The sequence below is a fragment of the Esox lucius genome, chromosome 5, assembly GCF_011004845.1.
Source record: "Esox lucius isolate fEsoLuc1 chromosome 5, fEsoLuc1.pri, whole genome shotgun sequence".
Taxonomy (NCBI): Eukaryota; Metazoa; Chordata; class Actinopteri; order Esociformes; family Esocidae; genus Esox; species Esox lucius.
In genome coordinates, this window is record NC_047573.1 from 18459045 (window position 1) to 18484264 (window position 25220).

General features: G+C 43.0%; 2 protein-coding genes across 5 annotated transcripts in view; one reads left to right on the forward strand and one right to left on the reverse strand.

Annotated features, from left to right (window-relative positions):
• Window positions 1-74: 74 nt before the first annotated feature.
• Window positions 75-13078, forward strand: usp42 (ubiquitin specific peptidase 42). 3 transcript variants are annotated; one of them, XM_010905897.5, is made up of 18 exons: window positions 75-203; window positions 2429-2687; window positions 3475-3684; window positions 3833-3943; window positions 4306-4405; window positions 4538-4605; window positions 4822-4892; window positions 5016-5098; window positions 5227-5338; window positions 5419-5559; window positions 5697-5797; window positions 5968-6133; window positions 8079-8693; window positions 8788-8864; window positions 8970-10088; window positions 10562-10929; window positions 11038-11140; window positions 11282-13078. In XM_010905897.5, the coding sequence occupies exons 2-17, from the start codon at window positions 2438-2440 to the stop codon at window positions 11112-11114; spliced, it is 3669 nt and encodes a 1222-aa protein (XP_010904199.2). In that variant the 5' UTR covers window positions 75-203; window positions 2429-2437; the 3' UTR covers window positions 11115-11140; window positions 11282-13078. The 3 variants fall into 3 exon arrangements, with proteins under 3 accessions (XP_010904199.2, XP_010904216.2, XP_019902299.2); XM_010905914.3 differs by lacking the exon at window positions 75-203 and adding an exon at window positions 400-737; XM_020046740.2 differs by lacking the exon at window positions 75-203 and adding an exon at window positions 2007-2026.
• Window positions 13018-25220, reverse strand: part of LOC105031472 (cytohesin-3) — a 24815-nt gene continuing 12612 nt past the window's right edge. For both annotated transcript variants that reach the window (XM_010905928.4, XM_034292214.1), the window contains 9 exons: window positions 24866-24984; window positions 22881-22961; window positions 22583-22695; window positions 21368-21516; window positions 21156-21267; window positions 16814-16890; window positions 16086-16157; window positions 15842-15996; window positions 13018-14094 (listed from right to left, as the gene is read on the reverse strand). In XM_010905928.4, the coding sequence (XP_010904230.1) occupies window positions 14022-14094; window positions 15842-15996; window positions 16086-16157; window positions 16814-16890; window positions 21156-21267; window positions 21368-21516; window positions 22583-22695; window positions 22881-22961; window positions 24866-24984 (951 nt within the window). In that variant the 3' untranslated portion in view covers window positions 13018-14021. The remainder of the gene's footprint in view (window positions 14095-15841; window positions 15997-16085; window positions 16158-16813; window positions 16891-21155; window positions 21268-21367; window positions 21517-22582; window positions 22696-22880; window positions 22962-24865; window positions 24985-25220) is intronic.

Below are 25220 nucleotides of genomic sequence, written 5' to 3' on the forward strand. Positions count from 1 at the left end.
TCAACAACACAAAGGTCAGACGTGTACGTGCAGCTGCGCTTCATGTGAACACACGGAGACTCAGCGAATCAAGAGTTGCTGTTCAGCCATAGTACCCGGATTTACCCGTGGGGAAATTAGCTACGTCATTGTTCACCGACGAACAAGCGCTGGAAATAAGAAATGGGTATATACGTATAATAATACATTTATAAACAACACAGGTAAGGTCATTTCTATCGTATTGAATACTGAACAACGTATTTGTTCTTCATGAGAATTTTGAATTATTTAATCCATTAGATTTTGCTATAGTTATCTTACACCGGGTGGTTCACTGAGTGTCATGTCGGAGGCAAGCGCATAACCACCGGTGAATTTTAAATCTCGAGCCCCTCCTTTTAGAACGTAGTTAGCCTAGCAGTTACCAAGCTAGCCATCTTTCCCGTAAAATAAATCTGTGAATGCTCAAATAGTTGGGCATTCCATTCACAGGTTTATAACGGATATGTACATACACGTGATATGTATTGTTTAACACCTGAAAATGTTTGCAATATTGCATGATACATAGCCTACTAGCACGTAATTGTTGCACAATGTTAATCGCCGTAGCCCGTTTCAGCAGTATTGTTACGTTCGCCGCCGTTACCATGGCGTTTGTGGTTACTGAGTGAGTACACCTCAGTAGACAATTCGATCGTGTATTCAAGAAAGACGACATGATTTACTTTCCAAACATCTGTTGCAAAAACAGCGTAAGAAAGTTTTGTTATTATTTTTCCTGATCTCAATTCGAATTGCGTGTTAGAGGCCTATCTTTTGCTGAAGCCTCAACCAGACAGACTTGTAAGGCAGAGGTGGGAGGGAACAGTTCTCGTAAACGTGCATGTGTAAAAAGTCACTCTCTTTAATGGCTGGTTAGCTAGATAGCCTAGCATTTTTTGTATGAAACGACTATAACTTCTGTTGTAATTCAATCCTACAAATAATAACTTTCTACTTTTATGTATTATGAAATTATAACAGATTAACTTTCTTTTTATGATTGCTATTATTATTTCACCCCGGCAATTTAGACATTGCGTCTTTCCGTGGCATGTGCTAATGTTAGCTAACGTAGTAGCTTCTTGCAACCAACTGTGCAGGTGGTTCATCTGCTGGAAATGTTGCTTATCATTCGGACCTCCTCCACCTCGTAAGGCTGCGCTAGGCATTTCAGGGAAAAAACAGTTTCACTTTAGTGATTGTTCCTGTACGTCACGTGTCACTTCTACAATTTGTCCATGTGACTTAAAAAGCCGCTAACTAGGTAATAATATTAATCACTACGGTTATAGACTACATATATGTAGTTAATTTTTACTTTGTATGGTGAATATGTCTCAGTCACTAGAAACATTATATGCAATAAGTGCATCAAATTCGAAGCAAAAGCTCTTATCGACCCTAGTACATTAAAGGATGTCTATCAACCTTACTTAAGATGAGTTTCTCAGTGTGACATGTGAATTGAATACAAAATCTAAAGATCATGCTTTTGGTGCTAATAATTTTCCTTCCATGAAAGCTTTTATGTCATGGACAGGGGGTTGTTTGCAAGACTTATGTGACCCATTTCCACCACCAGACACACCACCTGCTGATCATTTAGTGGGTCAATCCTGGTAGATGCTCTGAGATTAGGGCTACCTACTCACTGAAATCCTACCTGGCATAAAACAATTTCAGATGTATGTAGGCACTGGTAACATTAGTAACGGTGTGACACTCAGAACATAGCAAATGAAACAGTGATGTCACATAGGTTCAGCTGTTGCTGTGTAGGTTGTCATAATGCCACTGCATTCCATTGCTGTACACTGCACTACATTTTCCATATTCAGAATAGCTGCATCTTCAGAGTGGATGGTATTTTGAAGATACCACTAGTATTTAATCAAATGTGAGTTTTTAAGTGTAAATAAGATGTCTTTGGGGTGTTTCTCTTTCACCCTCTTTTAGAGCTGGAAAGGTAGTCTTATTCAGTGTTTTCGCTTTCATACCTGTAAGTTTGACTTTTCTTATACTGTCGGTCTTGGGTTTTGTTCAACTTGATTCCTGCTAGTTCTGAACTAAGCTAATTGTAGAAGGGTAATACCACCACAATGATAGACGGTTACTGAGAATCAGATGTTCACTTAATGTATGCCAAAACATTGTCACAGTTAAACAAACCAATCAACGCACAAGGATGGGTTTTTACACTTTTCCCTGGTGATTTAGCAAAAATATATTTAGTTGAAGAGTGCCATTTCTAACAGTATGAGATTTAAATGTAATTTCTGAAACGTGTAGACAGTTAGCTTTCAATAGAAATCCATGTGCCCCTATAGACTGTGTGTTGGTATCAATGGTTAATTTTGAGGAAAAGGCCCAGTTGCTAGACTCTATCCTCTTATTTCAACAGCAATGAACAATGACCATAGTTGACAGATCTTCAGAGAAGTCTGACCTTGAGTCAGCCGGGTGCAAGCGCTTCGGATCGCTGACCTTCCCTGGCGGCGACGGGAACAGGATGGATGGCAGCTGCTCCAGCTGGGGTCCAGGAGGCCCTTCATCCTCCGACACCCCCAGGCTGAAGACCGGAGGCTGCATGGGCCCTACCCCCGGAGCTACTGTCTACAGCAACAGTTCTGCTATCACAGCAGACAGGCCCAAGGAGCAAGGTGAGGAGGGTTTAAATCATAGGGCAATCTCCTTCACGAAAACAACGTGCTACTAGGTCTAGATGTTGTACTTGAAAATAGAATAAATATATTGAAAAGTTAAACAGACTGTACACCTGTAGTGAATACAGATTTAATGAACGCAAAATTGTCAAATAAGGGAGTGCTAATTATCTGTGGTTGCCAAGGTCTGTTGTCATGATTGACTGTCTAAACCAGTTTATCTAGCTACTTCACCCTGGCCCAGTTTAGTGACTGTTTTATTAAGACATTCTCAATGATTAGGCTGTACCCTGAACTGTAGATCCTGTGGTACCACATGTATGTCAGCAAAAAACAACAAAGGCAGAATATTTCTGCCTTTACTAACCTGTCAAACATATCCTAGCTTTGTATTGGAAGTCTTTTCAGAGTGTTTGTCAGAAGTTGATTGTTAATTTGAAAGTGTCTTGAGAGGTAGTGAAAAATGAACATTTGTAAAGCCATCTTAAGAGACTTATTTCCAATGGTTCTAGTCAAACCTCATCCATTCCATGCAGTGCAAAGCTAGCACCCCTGAATCAAACAATCAATCAATTTTATTTCATAAAGCCCTTTTTACATCTGAATCAGCTTGGCTACTGATCATCAAGCCCATGACTAGTCAGTTGAGCTAGTTCAGGGCTACAACAAAATTGTGAGATGTCTTGGAGATGTTTGAGAACCACTGTTTATTTGCCAGTAGCTGTCCTTTTGTCACCGCTTTCAGCATGCATCTTACAGTTAGTTTTCCTGTTTCCCTCGGCAGTGGTGATGACCAGTGGGGATGGCATCCCTTTGCCCCAGAAGGTGTTGTTCCCGGCGGAGCGGCTCAGCCTTAAATGGAACCCGGGCTTTCGCATTGGTTCAGGTCTCCAGAATATGGGCAACAGCTGCTTCCTCAACTCAGCGCTGCAGTGTCTCACCTACACCCCCCCGCTCGCCAACTACATGCTGTCCCGGGAGCACTCCAAAACATGTATGTTTTGGAGTGATGCATTTTAAAAATGAGTTGGGAGATGCATTTCAAAATAACAGCAACATTCTGACAGAGTCTTAAAATGGCATGCTTCTTCTTTCTGTTTTGACTGTGTCGCTGATTGACCATCATCTGTGTTGATGCTCAGGTCACGAGCCTGGGTTTTGTATGATGTGTACCATGCAGAATCACATCACACAAGTCTTTGCCAACTCGGGGAACGTGATTAAGCCCATTGGAGTCATCAACGAGCTCAAACGTAAGTTGTGTTCAACTGGAATCAGAGGGTGGCATTTTGGAATAGTTTTTTAGTTGATTGTCTTATCCAGGGTGACTTACAATAGTGTGTGGCTATATTGATACTTATGGTACTGGCAAGCACTATGCTCTACCTATTGAGGTACATTGGGATTTTTTCCTCAATGTTTAAAGCCATTACAACAGCAAAATCATTTTCCCTCCAAAAATAATAGGATTTTTGCGACAGCATCCAAGTAAAAAAAAAAAGTAAACCTTGCAAAAGAGAGCTGATGCTGTTTTTTTTGGGGGGGGGGGGGGGGGGTGTATGTAATTTATTAGGCAACTTCCTAATATAGCTACATATGTATCACACCTGTTCAGGGATTGCAAAGCATTTCCGCTTTGGCAGCCAAGAGGACGCCCACGAGTTCCTGCGATACACTGTGGATGCTATGCAAAAGTCCTGCCTGCCTGGGAACAAGTAGGTGTTACACTGTAAATCATTGTTCATCCATTAGAGAACTGTGCGTGTGCGTGCCAGGCGATTTCCCTTGTGATTTTAAGAAGTCACTGATTATCATCTGTAATGATTTTATGTTTCATTTCTTAACAGATTGGACAGGCAAACGCAGGCAACCACTTTCATCCATCAGGTCTTTGGAGGGTATCTCCGATCTAGAGGTGGGCTCATTAGTCTTGTTCATTTACTCAAGCTAAGCATTGCTTGCACTTTGGGTTTTTTGGTGCCTTACCAATAAATCAATAGATAATATTTTGTGTGCGCTGCACATGAACGTTTGAGGCAATTTCTATACGATTCTCCCCCCCCCCTGACAAAATCACTCTTGCGAATAAGAAATATGACCTAACCATTTTCTCAATGCTGTCTTTTTACAGTAAAATGTTTGAACTGCAAAGCGGTCTCAGACACGTTTGACCCTTTTTTGGATGTGGCTTTGGAAATTAAGGTAACCATGAACTACCATTAATTGCCGTGAACTACCATGCTGTACTTTAAAAAAACTATGTGATACTGTGAGGAGTCCCCCTCAGAATGCATCTCTCAGTTGGCCTCCCCTGTTCCCCTGCAGACGACTCCCAGTATCACCAAGGCTCTGGAGCAGTTTGTCAAGCCTGAACAGCTGGACGGGGAGAACGCCTACAAATGCACCAAGTCAGTCGTTCTCCAGTTTATCTCTGAGTAGTCGTGCCTACAACAGTGCAGTTGCGAGCTTGTGTCCTGTATGTACTCATTCCTTCTAGTGTCATTGGTATTTAACGCGTCCGACTGTGTCTTTCCAGGTGCAAGAAGATGGTTCCAGCCTCTAAGAGATTCACCATCCACCGCGGCTCCAACGTGCTCACCATCTCTCTGAAGCGTTTCGCCAACTTCAACGGCGGCAAGATCGCCAAGGTGAGTTCAGAGAACATCACCTGAAACTGAAACGTGACACGCGGACCCCCGGCTGACATTTGAGGTTTGTCTCCCCTCAGGACGTGCGGTATCCCGAGTACCTGGACCTGCGCCCCTTCATGTCTCAGTCCCACGGGGAGCCCCAGATCTACGTGCTGTATGCTGTCTTGGTGCACTCGGGCTTCAGCTGTCACGCTGGACACTACTACTGCTATGTCAAGGTACGTCCTCATTAGTAACATCACTACTACTGCTATGTCAAGGTACGTCCTCATTAGTAACATCACTACTATGATGGTTGATGCTGAACAGTTGTGTATGGTGTCTGGATGATACATGTTAACCTCTCCTCTGTCAGGCTAGCAACGGCCAATGGTATCAGATGAATGACTCCTCTGTGTCGGTCAGTGACATCAGATCGGTTCTCAGCCAGCAGGCCTATGTCCTCTTCTACATCAGGTGTGTAGCACAACCCATTTTGACGTACGGGGCACTTACTTGTGCCGGTTGTGAAGAGTGTAAGGTTTGAGTGTTTTATTTGTTCTTGGTTTGACCTTAGAAATGTGTATTTAAGCCATTTATGAGTTTAATTTAAGAGTTCCTCATGTGTGCTGCCTGTTCTGACCTAGGTCACATGATCAAAAGAACGGAGGAGAACTCAACCACATAGGTCAGCCCCAAGGAGCCCCAGGCCAGTCGTCCCCACGGCCCATCCTCACAGCCCGGGTCAACACAGAGCCTCGACACACCAACACCAGCTTAATTGGGCCTCAGTTACCCCCACACATGACCAAGGTACAGCCTCTCCACACGCACCAGCCTCTGCACTGTCTGTTCAAAAGCAGGTGTGTTAATAGGCGTGTTCACACTGCACCGTAGCCCAGAACAGGCCTCGCCATGGTCAACCAAAGAAGTTGAGTGGACGTGCTGAGCGTCATATTCAGACGTCGTCTTTGGGAAATAGACATATGAGTGCTGCCCGGCATTGCTGCAGAGGTTGAAGGGGTGGGGTGTCAGCCTGTCAGTGTTCAGACCATACGCCGCACAATACATCAAATTGGTCTGCATGGCTGTCGTCCCAGAAGCAAGCCTCTTCTAAAGATTATGCACAAGAAAACAGTTTGCTGAAGACAAGCAGACTAAGGACATGGATTACTGGAACCAGGTCCTGTGGTCTGATGAGACCAAGATAAACTTATTTGGTTCAGATAGTGTCAAGCGTGTATGGCGGCAACCAGGTGAGGAGTACAAAGACAAGTATGTCTTGCCTACAGTCAAGCATGGTGGTGGGAGTGTCATGGTCTTGAGCTGCATGAGTGCTGCCGGCACTGGGGAGATACAGTTCATTGAGGGAACCATGAATGCCAACATGTACTGTGACATACTGAAGCAGAGCATGATCCCCTCCCTTTGGAGACTGGGCCGCAGGGCAGTATTCCAACATGATAACGACCCCAAACACACCTCCAAGACGACCACTGCCTTGCTAAAGAAGCTGAGGGTAAAGGTGATGGACTGGCCAAGCATGTCTCCAGACCTAAACCCCAATGAGCATCTGTGGGGCATCCTCAAATGGAAGGTGGAGGAGCGCAATGTCTCTAACATCCACCAGCTCCGTGATGTCGTCATGGAGGAGTGGAAGAGGACTCCAGTGGCGACCTGTGAAGTTCTGGTGAACTCCGTGCTCAAGGGGGTTAAAGGAAGTGCTGGAAAATGATGGTGGCCACACAAAATATTGGCACTTAGGGCCCAATGTGGACATTTTTACTTAGGGGTGTACTCGCTTTTGTGAGACACTAATGGCTGTGTGTTGTGTTATTTTGAGGGGACAGCAAATTTACACTTTTATACAAGCTGTACGCTCACTACTTTACATTGTAGCAAAGTGTCATTTCTTCAGTGTTGTCACATGAATAGATCAAATATTTACAAAACTGAGGGGTGTACTCACTTTTGTGATATACTGTATATTTAAGATGGGCTAGCACCATCCTTAGCCTAGGGCTAGCTGGTCCTGCTCCGTAGCAGGGTTAGCACCTACTATTCAGGGCTAGCCCAAGAAACACAGTGATGAAATTACCAGTGTGAAATGTGGTGACTAAAATAACAAATGGGATGAGAATCATGACGACAAGAACAAAACCATAGAATGTTTGTCCAATCAAAAAACCTGCCCTTTCACTTACTTTGCAGACGCTCTTGACTCGCGCTGTTACCAACAGCTACAATGTATTTCTGTTTCCATCCTTTCACTCTGCAAACCTTTGTCATTTCATTAGCCTATACCAGCTAAATCTTAACGAAATAGTTATTGCAGCTTGCTTTGGTTACAAATCTGGCAAATATTTCTAAAGTATAAAGATTGCATTCTCTGCCTCATGTTGATATTTTAACATCTTGATCAACCGATGATTGGTTCATGAAGTCGTTAACTGAATCGGGGTAGCGTGACATTGACAGCATGTAAGTGATGTACCTGAGAGAACGTAACATTTATAGCATGTCATAGATAATATTTAAAATTGTCTTGTCATATTTGTCTGTTAGCCCAGGGCTTAGCAATACAAGTGTTAATCCTTAGCCCAGGGTTAAACCTTAGCCCAGGGTTAAACCTTAGAACTGGGGGTTAACTCATTCTTGTGTGAACACCGGCTAAACTAACACAGGGTCAGGGCTTAGAACAATGCAGTGTCAAAAGGCCTAACGAGGAACAATTGTCTTGTATTTTTTCTGTTTCCAGAACAACTTTCACATTAATGGGAATGGCTCCCTAAGGGACTATCCCACTGCCTCTAAGCCTAGCACCAGCAGTGGCAACATGAGCAAGACCAGCCCCAGCTCGCTCTCCTCCTCCTCTCTGAACTGTCCCACAGGCATCCCCGACCCTGCCAAGCGCCAGAAGCTCTCCTTCTTCATCGGTCAAGGCAAACCGCTCCGCCCCGCATCCTCCTCTACCGCCTCCTCTCTGTCACAGTCCCCCGCCTCCTCTCTGTCACAGTCCCCCGCCTCCACTCTGTCACAGTCTACCTCAGGCACATCCGCACCCTCCGGCAGCGCAGACGGCAACGGAGCCTCGTTCCTGGTGCCATACGGCCAGGAGTCGTCGGAGGAGTCGGACCAGGAGGGAGGCTGTGGTCTGGAGAACGGCTCGGCCAAGCCTCACGTTAACGGCAGGAAGGGAGGCACCGTCTACGGCCCTGTCCCCAGAGTACTGGCTCTGAAGACCAATGGCATGGTTAACGGACAGGCCACCGTGCACCATAATGGGAACGGACCCAATGGCTTCACCAAACCCGGCCAGAACGGACATCAGAACGGACACCACAAAGTCAATGGCATGAAGCACTCTGAGAAGGTAGTTATCAAGGCACCACATCCACAAACCCCCCTACAGATCCTCCTTCAGACCCAGTGTACTGAGTGTTTGTGTGCCTGTGTGTGCTTCGCAGGTCAACGGACATGTTGCATCTCCTGGACTGGGACCCAGCATGTCTAATGGACTGGAGTCTCACCACGGCGAAGCAAGGTCAGTGATAGATGATGTTTGCCCATTTTGTTTTCTCCGATTCTGTCTTTATATTTTTATGTTCGCATTATTATCTTATGTGTTATGTTCCTTTGTCTTTTATAGCAAAGATGTGTACAGCGCAACGCCTAGCAACGCCAGCACTTCAGAGAGCGTGCGTAGTGAAAGCAGTGAGAGCTGCCTCTCGCCCCCTGAAAAAAGGCCAATAAATCCCTCTGACCCCCTCTCGCAACATGCACCGTCAACAACTGCCAACCCTCCATCTTCATTGGCCGAGGATGGCCCTAAGTCACCTAGCGACGTCTTGAGACAATCCAGCTCTCCATCCGACCCTTTGCCAGTCCCACCAACCCCGCGTTCCCTCAGCACTCCAGTCTCCCCGGCCCTCGCCCCACCCTGCTCTGGTCCAGGCCTCGGAGCCCCACACAGGGGATCTGTGGAAGACATTGGGGAGACCCAGAACAGCCCGGCCGCAGGACTGGATGGACGGCTGGACCAGAAGCCCAGCTCCCGGGAGGGAAGAGACCGGCTGTACTCTTTGGATCGAGATAAGGAAAAAGACAGGTTGCATTCTACAGATCGGGAAAAGGAAGCTGACCATTTATGTTCTTCAGACCGCGATGGGGATCGAGACCGGCTACACTCTTCTGACCGAGACAAAGACAGAGAAAGGGACAGGTACCACCGGGACAGGAGCCGCGAATGGAACTGGGAACGTCACTCAAACCACTACCGCCACCGCTGGGACCACCGAGACCACCACAGAGACCACCACCGGTCGTACCGTGACCGCTCAGCCAGCTGGGACAAACACCACAGCTGGGACGGCGAGCGTCGCTGGGAGAGGTATGCCTACCACCCGAGAGACCGGGACCAGGACCGCTGCCGTCACCACTACCACCACCACAGACCCAGAGAGGGCCGGGAGAGGGAGCGCAGGGAACACAGAGAGGAGCCTTACGCACGCTCCAAGTGGAGGGAGGAGAAGGGGGAAGGGAAGGGGGATGGTAAAGATAGAGGACACACCACCCTGCCAAGCCCACTGAGCTCCACCACCAAGCCCAGGCAGTCTCCCCTTCGCCCAGCCCCCTGCTCCACCAGACCAGCCCCGGAGAAACCACCTGAGCCTCTGAGAGAGGAAAGCTCTGAGGAGCGTCGGGCCAAGAAGCACAAAAAGAGTAAGAAGAAAAGGTCCAAGGACAAAGAGCGGCACAGAGAGAATGGGTAAAGTGATAATTTTACGTTCATGGTAAAACATGCAAGAAATTAGTTTAATTAATATTTTAAATCTCCAGTGCAGTTATTTCATTATCAAAAGAAAACAAATAGCTTTTTAACGAAGAGCAATTTCTTAAGCAGGAATTGTGCTAGGACTGTTCTGGGAGCATTGTGAGGAAGGTGAGGAAAGAAAATTAAAACTAGCTGTTTAAGTTCCATCACACCTGACTAGGCTCAAATTCCAGCTTGTAATCAAAATTGTCATTATTCACAATTTCAGTGTTGTGTGGATGTATCAGCGATTAAACAGTTAATTTGCACAGTTCCTCCAGGAACTCTGTTAAGACTGTTAATTCACACCGACCTGGGGTGTTCTTTCCTCCAAGAACTCTGACGGTAAATTCTCACTGACCTGGGTGTTCTTTCCTTCAGGAACTCTGACGGTTAATTCACACTGACCTGGGTGTTCTTTCCTCCAGGCACGTGGATTCCTCCGACAGGGCTAGCGACCACAGCAGATCCTTCAAACACAAGAAGAAAAAGAGGAAGAGGCACGATACTGACACAGAGGACGAGGAGACAGGTGGTGATACCCGCTCTAACCAGAATACAGATGGTCCCCGTGACCTGCAGTGTGACCCCAATGCCCCCCAAGACGGTCGCAGAGCAAGCAACAGCGAAGAGGAGAGGGCAAGCAAGAAGCGACGTTACCGGGACGATGACAATGGCAATAACGTGAAACGGCATCACTATGAAAATGACAAGAAATTCTCCTTCTCTTCTCGCAATGGATCGCCAACATCAGCCCCTCACAACGTGTCATACCGCCACCTCAATGGACACACAGGTTTGGACATTTTGGATTTTTCCTGGTTTCTGTAGATTTCTGTAGACTTTTTTCCCTTCTTTGTCACTGATCAATCATTTTGACTTGAATATTGTTGTCTTTTTCTAGCTAATGGCTTCAGTCGACCCAATGGAGACTCAAACGGATATTCTACCAATGGACTGTTCAATGACCCAGGCTTATAGGTTTTCCCGGACCAACGCAAAACAATGTAAGAGTCCTTTCTTCTAAATCTGTTACTCAGGGAATCTCCTTGTTTGACTGGGTGGAAACGTAAGCTGGATTTAACTTATCTTCTTGAATGTGAAATGAGACTATATGCAATCCTAACATCTGTCTTCTCTCATTGCAGACTTGGAATACGGCAAAAAAAACTTACCTTTATGGAACAATGGAATTTAACAGCAACAGGAATGACATCCCAAGTATTTGAAAGTGGTGCTGAATTATTGGGAATATACAGTATTTTTATCGCAATGTTTTAAGATTCTACTTGATTCTCTTTTTTTAAACACGTACATTCTTTTTGTCTAATTCACTTATCAGTGGTGAACACTTCTAACTCACTGAACATTTATGATAAAGAATTAATATATACTTGTATAAACAAAAGACGAAGCCTGGAGCTTTACCATCTCAACTGCTGCTCAGTGGAAGACTCAGGACTTTGTTAAAACAAGACTTAATTCCTCCTCTGGGACTGAACTACTTGGTTTAATAATCTTATAAGAACAGAGGAAGAAAAATAAGGAAAATAACTTTTTGTTGTCTAGATGATGACCGGTTTGATATGATGTCAGTTGGCTTCGAGTTTGTCCCCATTATCCACATCTGTATAACTGGTGATGTGTAAACTGGTTTCCACCCTGCTGAAACTGCTGCTGGAGTACTGTCTTAAAGATAGGACAGGCCTAGGCCTAATGTGGCTGTTCTGTGTGGACTTAACACCACCACACCCACCCTAAACGGACTAAAGTATATTTCCAGCTTGTTACCTCGGATAACTCTTGTTTTTCCTGAAGCCTAAGATGGGTCGGTCTCAACCCTCTACTGGAAAAGATCCCTCGCTGTCTCAGCATCTTGTTTTTTCCTCACTCACTGAAGCATTCTTTTACTTTTATTATTACTCATTATTCAAGCAGAAAATAATCATGTCATCACTTATTGCTGTGGACCTTTTTTGTTTTAGCATTTTAAAAATTCAGTTTGTTTTTTCTAGTGTCCATAAGAAAGAATACTGTGAATTTTCATTTTGAACTGTACTATCAGTTAATTTCTTTTATACGGAAAAAAAAATGTCCTGTATCAGGAATACCAATAGATAATTGAATTTTTTGTTTTAGATAATTTTCACAACATATTTAGACCGTGTTCTATGGACATAAGTTAAATAGGTATGATGGTTTGCCTTTGGTCTGTTCAGTTGGCTTTTTATTCTACCTAAAAAGACCAAAAATATAAATGGTTATATTAATACCTTTTTAGTTCTACAATAGCATGTCAAATTTATACGTTGTACAAGGTATATAAAAAGCCTTAAATACATTTGGTTAATGTCAGAAATTGTAAATCTTCTCTTTTACACGCTTTGTTGGCGTGAATGCTGTTGATTTGATTGGGCATTTACACACATGGGAAAAGTGTCTGCCTTTTATATCGGATGGATGGAGTCACTTGTAAAATATTTTGGATATGAGTGATTTGTGGATTGACTGCTCATTGCTTAATTGAGTTAACTTGGAAGGTCAGAAAATGTTGGAACACTGTGGATTCAGGGTTAACAGGATCACAATTCATATTGCTTACAGGTTAGTGTTCAAAACAAGACCTGTATCCACATACATTAAGACACGGTTTAAGCTATAACCTAATGTGATTGACTGTCAGACTGGTCAGTTTACAAACACACCACACCATCACTTTTTTAAATCATTTTTTTCCAAAATCAAATGTCCAAGGCTCTTGTGATTATTATTTTTTTGATTCTCTTGACCTTTTACACATGGAGTTTTAGTATCTATCAGCCTGAGAAGGGGTATTGTAGATCCATACCTGTGAGTTGTTTCACTGTCCCATGTAAAATCTGGCTTTGCTCATACACTTTATTGTCCGTTCATTTTCGAAATATAACAATTATCCTCTGTTAGGAGTTTGAGTATATGGTTTCGTCCATGGCATTCATTGCTTAACTTTGAAACGTGAACAAACGGGTGTAGACTAAGCTTTCACATGCTACTGAAACACAAAAAATAAATGACAAAAAACATAGGTACAGTATATATACACACGCAAGGTAAAGGGGTAATTAACTTTTGTAATTCAAGAAAATAAATATTAAAAACAAACGACCGATTTATAGCGGTGGACTTTCAATCAATTCACAAACTAGCTTTGCTTAACTGTTTAAACATGACAATTAATGTTGCTGTTATTTACAGTATATTATAGCTCTAAGACAATGGCATAATTCTTCACAAGTCACCTTAACCATAGAAATATTTCTATGATAAGGACTGACTTTAATTGGTATCCCATGATAAAACAAGGAAATTGAGAAAATAAACCCTGTATTTGTTAGTGTATTTGTATCACAGTTGTTTCAGGGGTGAAAAATCAGACCAGCTGATTCATAAGTTTGAGGCTCTTCTTTCAAATCATACCTAACTTATCCACTAGAAGGAAATGTGGAGCTACCCACAATATCCATGCCCCTTGTTTCTTCAATGTGGGGAAAGCCCAGTCTTTGTGGACGTGTGTGGGGGCAGCTGGTTAGCCCACACAGTCCCATACGTAGTGCATGTTACAGGGACGTTTTTTGCATCGTGTCCTCTTTACAACTGTACATCCAAACACGGTACTTCACATATTACAAAAATTACAGTTGTGTGAATTGCATTCACACAACATCTGAAGATAAACTGATGACCAAAAAGTCAAGTGCCCTTCCTCATCTTGTCCTTTCTCCATATTGTTGAAATGGAGAGGGAGGTGTTGCATCCAAAAGTCAATCCCCAAATCCCAGACCTCCTGGACTGAAGGGGGCTTATGCTGGTGTCACCGATGATGGGGTGGTTGTGACTGCTTGGTCCTCCTCACTTCTTATTTGCTATTCGACGCTTCCTGGTTGCCAGCATGTCATAGAAAGGATCCCTGCTGATGCTTGCTCTGCAATAAGAGGAAATGGATTGGTTATTAGATATAAACGAAAACACTTTTGTAGGTGTGGTTGTTATTGTTAGCAGAATATCAATGGAACCGTCCCATCTCCATGACATTCACCATCAACCAACTTCACATTCCAATCTACAATACTGTCCAAGAACAACTTTGCACTCGGTTGCATATTTCTCACCCTACCCGTAAGGAGTTGCTTTCAGCAGTGATGTAACCCAATGAAGGCTTGTTCCATAGTACATTAGTGCAGACTGTGGACCAATACACCCATATTCCCTGGGCTAATGATCAGGGAGAAGCCATGGGTGGGGTGGGGTTATGTCCACACACACATCCTATTGGATGTAATGCAGCTGAGTAATTCACCGTTTTCCTGGCAGAAGAAACACAGGACATGCTGAGGCGTCCATTCAGTACGTGTGTCAGGCTGCTGACTACAGAGGAGACTGCCTGAATCTGACTCACGGTATGGGAAGAAGACAGGGAGAGGAGGGAGGGTGACTGAGGGAGGGAGGGAGAGAGTGAGGTAGAGGATGGAGGAAGGGTAAGAATGAGGGAGAGGGAGGAAGAACGGCAGAGAAGGAGAAAGGAGCAAGAGTAAGTGTGAGGGATATGAAAGGCAAAGAGGTAGAGGAGGAGGAAGAGGAGGTGTGAGGGAGATGAAAGGCAAAGAGAGGTAGGGAAGGAGAAAGAGGAAGGGTAAGTGTGAGGGAAGGAGCGAGGAAAATAGAGGAGAAAAAGAGGAAGGATAAGAGAGTGAGGGAGAGAGTGAACAAAAGCAACCCAGACCTGGCCTGTTCTGCACAGCTGGTCACCCCGGCCCACAGTTTCACAGCAAAGAAAACACAGAAGGTCATAAAAAGTCGATCAACAGCTGTCATTTCCGACTGGAATGGTAAGTGCTCATTTCCACTGTCAACCAAAAAATGAAACTCTGTGGTAAACAGCACATGACAGCTCCAATATGAAATTGCCTTTAAATGTCAACACAACTGCAATGTGGACATTGTGGAGTCTGGTCTGAATATTGGCCTAAATGATCCTTTTTGTCAAGTGGAACATTATCATGTCCTCTTGTCAAATCTCCTCCCTGCATCCACTTAATCCAAAGAAGCTTGTCAGTAAGACTATAGAAAAGGCAGAAAATTATATTCTGTTGGTTCTAATGGAAACCCAGCTATCAATACTAATGGTGTTTCACTATTTTCGGGTCAAATGAGAGTATCATATAACACTGTTCCCCCTCTGATTGTGATCATTAGAAGGTTCTGCTGAGAGAAGCCGTAATCAATCACCTGGGACCAAAGCTATAGAGCCCTTTACCATTCATCGTCTCCAGAACTAGACACAATTTATGCATAATAAATAGTGTGGATTTGGCCAAAACACTAAGAAGTGAGGCATAATGCCAGAGAAAGAGAATGTAGTACATGTGTGTTTGTGTTCTGGCTGTCGTGACTAAAGGGTAATTTAAAGGGCTTTATCAAACAAAACGCATTAACCTCCATAGAGGCCCGATCACCTCTGAATGTGCAGTCTTATTTGTGTTAACTGCCTTATCTGCCACACACAGTGAGAAGGTAAACGTCAGCCACATGGGCCAGTGTGTGTGTGTGTGTGTGTGTGTGTGTTCTAGATGCCTGGTGGTTTGAAAGTCTGTCTCCTGACTAACCACTGGAACCTGGAAGTCATTTTTTGTTGTTAAAAATGTGAGTTAGAAAAGCTTGGAAAAACGTACTTAATTGATTTGATCCACTCTTCTTTCTCCTCAGTTGTGGGAGCGGATATCCTGTAGACTGTGTGGTTGCCCTCGACGACCCGGCCATCCGCCTCTGTCTTACACGCCTTGATCACCGAACCCTTGTGGTTCGGGTTGTAAAGCTCGAAACAGTTCTGATTGGATGACAGCGTTCAACAGAGAGAAATGATTAGTGCACTTTAATTGCCATTTCTTAGGAAGTGTTTCAGTTTGGGGTACTTACAGGTTTCCTGGGTTCTTCCACTTCTCTGATACTCAGGTTCTCTAGAGGAATGATCCCACGAGGTTCCTTGTCCTGCAGACAAAACAATAAACACACATCATTCACTCCATCATTTTGAATGTAACCACATTTCATGGTTTTGTTGAGCTGGTTCAATGACTAAAAATGTTATTTTAAAGTGTGTTTTAAACACTCAGCGTCAATGAGCAATACTTGGCCAGGAAACCTAAGTAACTTCCCAAGGTTACAGTGTCTACACGCCTACACATGAATCAACTGTACAAAAAGGTAACTGTTCTCACAGAGGACCCAGGGGAGAAGTAACCCAATCCTAGAAAGCTCTGCATGGTGGGGGGCTGAGGAGACCTTGAGGAACCGAAAATCACTGAGCCCCTGTCGCCTCCGCTCTTTCTCAATGAGAAAACGGGGCAGGGAGGAGACCCTGAGGACCGGACCAGTGCTGGGGGAGGGCTCTAATCTTCAGAGTGTGCGTGCGTGTGTGTCAGGGTGGGCGGGGGTTGTGTGTGTTACAGGGGAGGGGGCTGGGCTAATCCAGGCCAGATGTTCAGCAGACCTCACAGATGTTTCTCATGCACTGTGTTAATTGCCGGTCCAAACTGCATTTAGGTCAAAAGCTGGGCCGCCCCTACATGCTCCAGACAGTCTGATGTGGCGGGCAGGCTGAGGTCTGTGTCTTCAGAGTATTTTCACTCTCCATACAGACTTACTGTTGTGTATTCAAAGTAGTACAGGCAGTTGTCAGTCAGAATGAACCACCGTCTTTTCCAGGTCTTCACTCTTCCACCTGTCAAGAAGCATTTCAAACACACTGAGTAAGAACATGGGAGCACCCTGACTGAGAGAGAAGAGCCAATGTCCAAGCCGTGCGGAAAGGCAGTGTCATACACAGCCAATGAGGTGACAGCTAATACTGCAGGTGGAAATGTAATGTATAGAGCTGACATGATTACCTATGACAGGCAGTCATGCGTGATCTAGCCAGTACATTTCTATCTGAACTTTCTGTGTAGTCGCTCTCACTTGAAAAGACGACAAAACTGGATGTAGATGTGTTGCACATGGGCCCATAGTATAACATGATAATAAAAGCCACTACAAGGGAGTACAATAGAGGTTGCTTGGTTTCAGCAACAATTCACATTTCCATGGAGACTCAATGTTGAGACTGACTGACTAGCCTATATAGCCCAGCTTCCAGAGTACCCTATTGTAACCCCCCCCCCCACCCCCCCGCCACAACCACCTCTTCCCTACACGTGCCACATCTGGTTCTGATCAGCAGTCCATTAAGCTGATTCATTTAGGGAGTCAATATTCCCCAGCCTCCCTTTCTGAGGAGTACAAGGTCTGCTCTGTAGAAACAGTCAAAATGTGGCTTCAATTTGAGCAGAAATCCCAGAAATGCAGCCTTTCACCTGTGACAGCATGCGGCTGCTGAGCAGAGGCTATGGAGTGTGGTCACAGGAGGCTGGTCAAATATTCAGACACTACCCAGCTGACTCCATATAATAGACAAATGGGCACTGCAAAAGTATATGAAACAACTGATTTCATTTGTTTTGATTTCAACTCAACTTATTTCTTCAGTAAAATAATATATCTCATTCTGAATTGGTTATCTATACATTCTTTAAATTATTAAATTTTTCTAGCCATTTAGTAGTTACTTACATTTACTGTAAATGAAGTGTTTGCTGTGAGTTGCAAGGAATTAAAAATTCCTGTTCAAGTACTTTAGGATGTGGGGTTATTTCCAGAAACATTCACGGTCTAAACTCAGCTCTTCCCACTTGGCCAGTGGTAATAAAAAATTGTCTCTGGCTGTGTGTCCGACAGACCAGGGAGTGTGAGAAACAAGATGAGTAAGATACCATTTTCAAAAAAAACATTTGAACCCCAGAATGATATCCGCTTACTATAACTCTTATCTCCTTGAGCCTCAGTCATCACATAAAGGCAGATAAACAATTATTTACAGTAGTCCAGATTATAAGGATTATTTGAGTTTGTTAATTACTGGGGCATGCGATGCAAGAGTCCCCAGTTTCAATCATCTAATTATTTAGCTCTCTACTCCCACAGAGTTTAAGCTAGCAAGAGACACCAAGGAAATCTCAGTGCATTCAGGACCAGGTTGATTGCATACAATATTTTGATATATTTTATACTTTTTAAATTACTGAAATTCTATTACACTAAAATTTGGGAAAGAATGGGACTCTTTCAGTGGCCTTTCTATATGGATTTTATTGGGATACTTACAGTACATCTTTCAATTGAATCATTTTAGCTACAGAGGCCAGTGCATAGAGTTAATTAACCCTAAACAGTATCTCTTGAACCATTCAACCTAGAGAGAACTTGGTGTCACATGTTTAGGCTATCCTAACTTAAAATGCTTCAACATGTATCCACTATGACTAAATACATACATTTGATTCAACTAAAATTATGCAAGCAATAAGTAATCTTTGTAGAAATAAGTAATTCTAAAACAGTTCAAATTACATATTGCACTATTTGAATACTAGCACTATTATCATTATTATTCTACTACTTAGAATCCTGGAGTTCTATGTGAAACACATCATTGCCAGGTGGTGTAAACATACTGGCATTATAAAACAGGTGGAGTATATAGGGTCTCTGTAGTTCCTTGTAATTTTCATGCAATACTCTTGAGCACAGATGTCAGCATGCCTGTCAAATCATGTCAAAACCTGACATTGATTTATGTATTTATGCTGAATGAAGTGTCTCTCTATGTTTGTATAAAATTACTAGTCTGTGAAGTTGCACAAGGTGAGGCATCTGGTGAATGAGCAACTGGTTTGAGAAAAGTTTTTACTAAGTGACTATTTAAAAATATCAGCCAGTAAGTCCATACTACCATAGCAGGCAAGACTGAACTATAGTCCAAACACAGGTTTCCAGTTTCACGACCTGACGAGCTGCTGTACTGACTAATTTAACTACGCCATAAATGCCCGAACGTCTCTATCAGGCCTCTTCCTCCAAAGGGGTGACAAAATGTGCATATGGACATAATGCAAATCAGGGACAGGAAAACTGGAACTAAAAGGATCTGGTAAGCGCAGCCGGTGGGATGGAAAAAAAGGAGAATCCCAAGTGGATAGATGAGGAACTAGGAAGCGGGGGGGGGGGGGGGTTCAGGCCTGGAGGGCAAAAGCAACAACAACATGGAGCAATTCAGAACACCCCTGATCAGCACATACAGTACAGCACCGGAGCCAGCAGTCAGTACACATCCTCACAGCACAGACATACGACGCAGGGGCAGCAACTAGCCTAGTGGTTAGAGCACCTCACAAGTAACCAATAGGTTACTACATAGAATCTCAGAGCTGCAAGGTGAAAAAAAATTATACTTTTCTGTCCCTGAGCAAGACAATTAATCCTACATCGTTGTTGTAAATTAGAATGGGTTCTCAGGAAATGCTACCTAGAAACAGATGTTTTTCCTGACCCCCTGACGCTGAACACCTCGCCTAATTTTTAGAGTGGTTGTTCAATGAGATGACAAATACACTACATTCTGTGATGTACTACCAACCCAGCTTTAGCTTGACTCTGAAAGAGTAACCTGAAATATTATTATGTTGTTTGACAGCCAAAGTCAGTGAACAACATTAACATTTTTAATTCTTATCCAAAGCAACTCAGAGTAGTGAGTGAATTATTATTTCTAAAAGGTAGCAGACAGTCTCCTTATTTGTTATTGTTTTCAAGGCTTTCACTGACAGTGGAAATCAGATGGAGACAGGTGAAGCCGAGACAGGTGAAGCGGAGAGACGGGTAATGAACCCCGGTCTCTAGTGGGGAGCAGAATATTTTCATGGAGTTGGACGTGTTACCACTGGACCATGGCTCTTCACTGCATTTTCAGACTTTTCTCATCCTGAACAACCCCGTCACCCCCAACCTCCACACGTCCCATACACTTCTCTGAAATAAACAAGTCAATAGACGAGCACTAATCTGCTAGCTTCTAGTCATCTGTTGACTAACAAACAAGATAACCGCTAGGTCCACATTTTAGCAGGATGATGTAAGCAGAGGGGTGGGAGGCAGGGTAGGAGAAGTTGTCCTAAACCATAAATCTAGGATCAGATTACAGCCACCCTCAACTAACCTTAATTATAAGGATGAACAAAATATCTGACCCTGTATCAGTAGTTAAGGGCAACTTCTCCTGAGATCAAGGTGGGTGGGGAGGAGGAGTACCTACCTCCTAACGCAGAGTAAGAAGAAACAGCCAGTCACAGAACAGAACAGAAAGGTGAAAGGTCAAAGGGTGTGAGGGGGAAAACGAGTGGGCACATTGAAAACTACTTTTTGATTGAACAGAGATGACAAAGGACACAGTAAACACACAAAGCAACAGCAGAGAGGAGTGGCAGAACAACACCATGCTTGGTGAGGCGGGGGGGGACAGAGAAGGACAACACAGTATTGCAAAAACACAATATGAGACCAAAGATTTGCTTAGCAAGTTCAGAAAATGTTTCACATCGCTTAACATTTAGTGATATCCATCTGCCCTATGGAAGTCTATGACTCACACAATTCAATAAATAAAGCAAACAGAACTCGCACTTCCTTTTTCTAAATGGGTATGCATATTTTGGTAACAAACTTTAAATTAAATTCAAAGGAAATACAATAACTAAATGAAGCACTGTGATCGCATTTTAGTTTTGACAGTCTTAAACCACATATACCACGAAAAACCAAATCTTTTTTTTCTAGTTGGGATTTCATTTTTGGCTTTGACACAATTCATTCTATCTAAACAAATGAACATTTGTCCCAGATTGGCAGGAATTAGGCATCCTATCGTGAAAGATATAATGCAATACATTCATTTGGATTAGAAGGTTCATAACCGTTTTGAAAAAGGAATTACCAAGACAACCTCCAATTTCAATTGAGTTCAATTGTGTCATTAATAGATTTCCATTCTACCATACATGTTGTATTATTTGCAGGCATGTAGGCGAGTCCAGACATGGACTGATCATCACTCACCTAGTTTCAGCAGCCATCCCTCTCGGTCTGGGTTGAAGAAAGTGTGCGTCAGGTCGTTACCATCATCCTCTGGGATTTTGAAAGGCTCATTTTTGATGCTGTCAAATAAATTCTGTGAAAAACAAACAAATAAAAAGGTTGAGTAATGGAATAGGCCTTTACACACGCGCGCACATGCGCGCACACACGGGCACACTCTCTCTCTGGCTTACCCTGAGTAGTTCTTCAGGCAGGTCCCCCCCCTCGTTGATGCCTCTGTTCATGGAGATGAATCGCTCCACAGGGGGCTTGTCTCTCACGTTGGGGTTGTGCAGGCTGGTGTTCAGCATGATGATGGCAAATGACAGAACATAACAGGTGTCTGCAGACAGGAAAGGAGTCATGTACATTTAGTACAGATGCACATGTTAATCACGTCTCCCTCCTTTTCACTGAGCTCAACCAGGAAACCTAGACTGGTTAAGACTAGATTTAAGACAAGAGTTAAGACTAGACTTAGGACTAGAGTTAAGACTAGAGATAATTCATGAGTTTTGGGAAGCCTGTCGCTGTTGTTAATTCATTTCATTCATTTGTTGTCAATTCATGTGGCTGACTACCTTCTGTATTCTCTCAGTTGATGTTATTTAAGTGTTTGTGTAACTCCAAGTCAGCGATATTATTGCGTGTTTCTGCTGTGGTTAAGTTCGCCCGGTAAAGTATAAGAAAAAGTTATATATCATATGTTTGATATGCTTTTAAGTGACGAGCCTCTTATGTAACTGAAGTATTTTTTTGTTCTATTGATTTGTTTGATAAGGAAGAATATCAGCTGAATGGAATGCACACATCAATAGAATATTACCTTGGAATTATTGAACCTTTTACAATATTGATCAATAAACGCTGAACTACTTTTCTTATTTGCTCTCAGAATAATTTTTCACTACAGTTATGGATCAATTCCTAGTCTTCAGACCATGGAGGCTGTTGATGTTGCTCTCTATACATTACACACTGTCTGCTCAACTCAGAGAACAAACAGAATTGTGAAAATCATTAGAATGATTTTAAAACTGCTCTTAAATAATTATGGAGTCTAATCTAGTGCTACTATATTGGTGTCTAACTTCCTGTTGTAGATAATACATTTGAACTTTAACCCAGGTCAGAGGGAAACAGCAAAAGTCTCCATTAGTGACTCTATTACTGAGAATTGAATTACATCCTCATTCCTCAAGTAAAATGCAAAGCTCAGGGTGATTGACTCATAGTGGTCTAAACTGCATTATTATAATTAAATGATCTATTTAAATAGTGATCAAACTCAACAAATGGAAAGTCCAAAACGGTACTCTGTTCTTCATATAACCCACTACTTTGGATTGGCTTCAATGTAGCAGTGTTTTGACCCCTGTGAGCCTCCAGACCTCAAGCGTGGATCTGACCTGTTGACTGGAACACCCCAGGGTTACAGCTGCAGTAGCGTGAGGCAAACGCCTCCATCATCCGGTCGATCTTCTGAGCCTCACCAGGCAGACGAAAACTCCACAGGAACTGCCTGCAAAGGACAAACGACCACAGCAAGCCAGACACCTAGGTCACTAGCGAACACAACATCAGACATTAGTATTCAGTATATGGAGTATATTGTTCCTACAGAACCATAAACACCTTCATCAGATGATTCTTAAACCAGTTGTGCTTATTTTGTTTGACGTTAGGTTACATAAACAGGCGGCTCACCTTAAGGCCTGGACAAGGTTGAGGTCAGCAAACTCATGGAGCTCTACAAAAGCCTGGAGCACCTTGAGATTAAACTCATCTCTGGGGACACAAGGACAGGTTTTCACATTAAGAAAGGTTTCTTCCTCAAGCTATTCATTGATATGTATAGCTTGAGGAAGTAGCACCACAAGAATCTGGACACATTCTTAACAGCTGGCCTATTGAAGGATCCCAAAACCTGAAAGGACCGAGCCAATGATACTTGGCAAAGTCCAGCATGCATTTGATAGATGAAAGACACCAGATTCCAGAGAAAACAGTATTTTATAGAGAGATATGTTTAAGCAGCAAGTTGGTGTTTGAGCAGAAATCAACATTACCTTTAAAGACCTGTATGCTTCAGATGTTGTGTATTTGACATCCAATGATATATTTCGGAGCCTGAACACATTATTTTGTGTATGAATAACACAAAAATGTCTGGCAACTAAACTCAGGAAATGTTTCTTCAAGAAAGCTTTCCAAGTAAATAATAGTCTTTGGTCAGAGAAATGTCTGAGAAAGAAGCTCTCATTCAAGAACTGGTACTTCTATTTTTTAATAAAGATGTATTAAAATGTCATCCAAAACTTACTAAAAGCATGTATTTGTAAAAAAAACAAAAAAACCCACAAATGTTAAATTATCAACAAAAGGGATAAATAGATTTTTAAATCAAGACTAACTAATTTACCAAAGATACTCTCTCACTCACGCACTTAAATATAATTACAGTGCATGTAATGATAGGTTTCAGATCTTTGAGTAAACTCAATTAGAACTAATTACTAAGTATAGCTGTCCTACCTATGTTTACAGTTACTTCCAGTGATGGAGCTGGCTCTTTGATCGTTCCCTCTGGGTTTAGAGGCTGTAACAGTGGAGGACGAATGGGGATGATCCAGTTAACATCTACCCCTAATACTGACAACTGACTCCTCCACACCCAGTCAGACGCACAGTTCACATTTTTTATCCTTTGTTGAGACCCAAATCATTATTTCCATTCAAAATCATTGTTTTCCTAACCATGAACCTAACTCTTAACCCACCAAAAAGTGACCGCTCGACCTTAAACCTTACCCTAATCCTAACCCTAAGTCCAAATGGCAATGTATTATTATTTAAGGTTTTGACCATTTACATGCTTTATTCTTGACAGAGGAAGAAACAGAAGAAACAGAAGTGGGATGGATTAATGCAGGTATAGTTGGATACACACACCTCTCTCAGATAGATACACACACACCTCTCAGGTATAGTTGGATACACACACCTCTCTCAGATGGATACACACACACACATCTCTCAGGTATAGTTGGATACACACACCTCTCTCAGATGGATACACACACACACATCTCTCAGGTATAGTTGGATACACACACCTCTCTCAGATGGATACACACACACACATCTCTCAGGTATAGTTGGATACACACACCTCTCTCAGATGGATACACACACACATCTCTCAGGTATAGTTGGATACACACACCTCTCTCAGATGGATACACACACACATCTCTCAGGTATAGTTGGACACACACACACCTATTTTTCATATTACCTGTCTTTCTCACAGATCTGAAGCAACTGTGTTGTCTTCAAGTTATTTTAGATGCCATATCTCTAGTCCCAAGCCAACCTGATATCTGACCATGTGACTCCAGACTGAGCGGTTTTCTGAATATTTATTTGCTAGTCAGGTGTCCACAAAGGGGTGGAGAGACCTGTGACACCTGCCATGACTCATTACCAAGGTGATTTGTATTCCAAAGGAAATAGTGGCCACTTTCACCAATAAATTCAGAACATAATATTCAATAGAAATTGCTTCAGATTCTTAGAGTGAACAGACTAATCACACCGAGGTCATAAATCCAAAGCAACGCCCTCGGAGCATGACAGGGAGGAAAAGATTGTTTCTCTACATGGCAGATGCTGTAGATGGCATGGCTTACCGCTCCCCTAAGTAATCTCCAATGACAGTCTTGTTCAGGCCCTCGCCCTTGTAGAGGAACTGAGAAATGTCTTCTGGGGTGTGCTGCAGAAGGTCATTCTCCAGGAGAAACTGGATCCCCTGGAAGACAAGATTGACGATGGGCTTTTAATCTCAAACAAGGGTGAATGAGTCTAGTAGAGCTATAGTACATCACAGGGCTTTGTTACTGGACACAATGGCCAGAAATGCCATTCTGGAGATGAAATGACTTGAGGCTTTTCATTAAGCCAGATCCATACAGTATGAACCACAGGAGGGGTTCAAACTGTAATAACACAGGAGTCTAAAACCGGACACAACTCCAACAGCTGAAT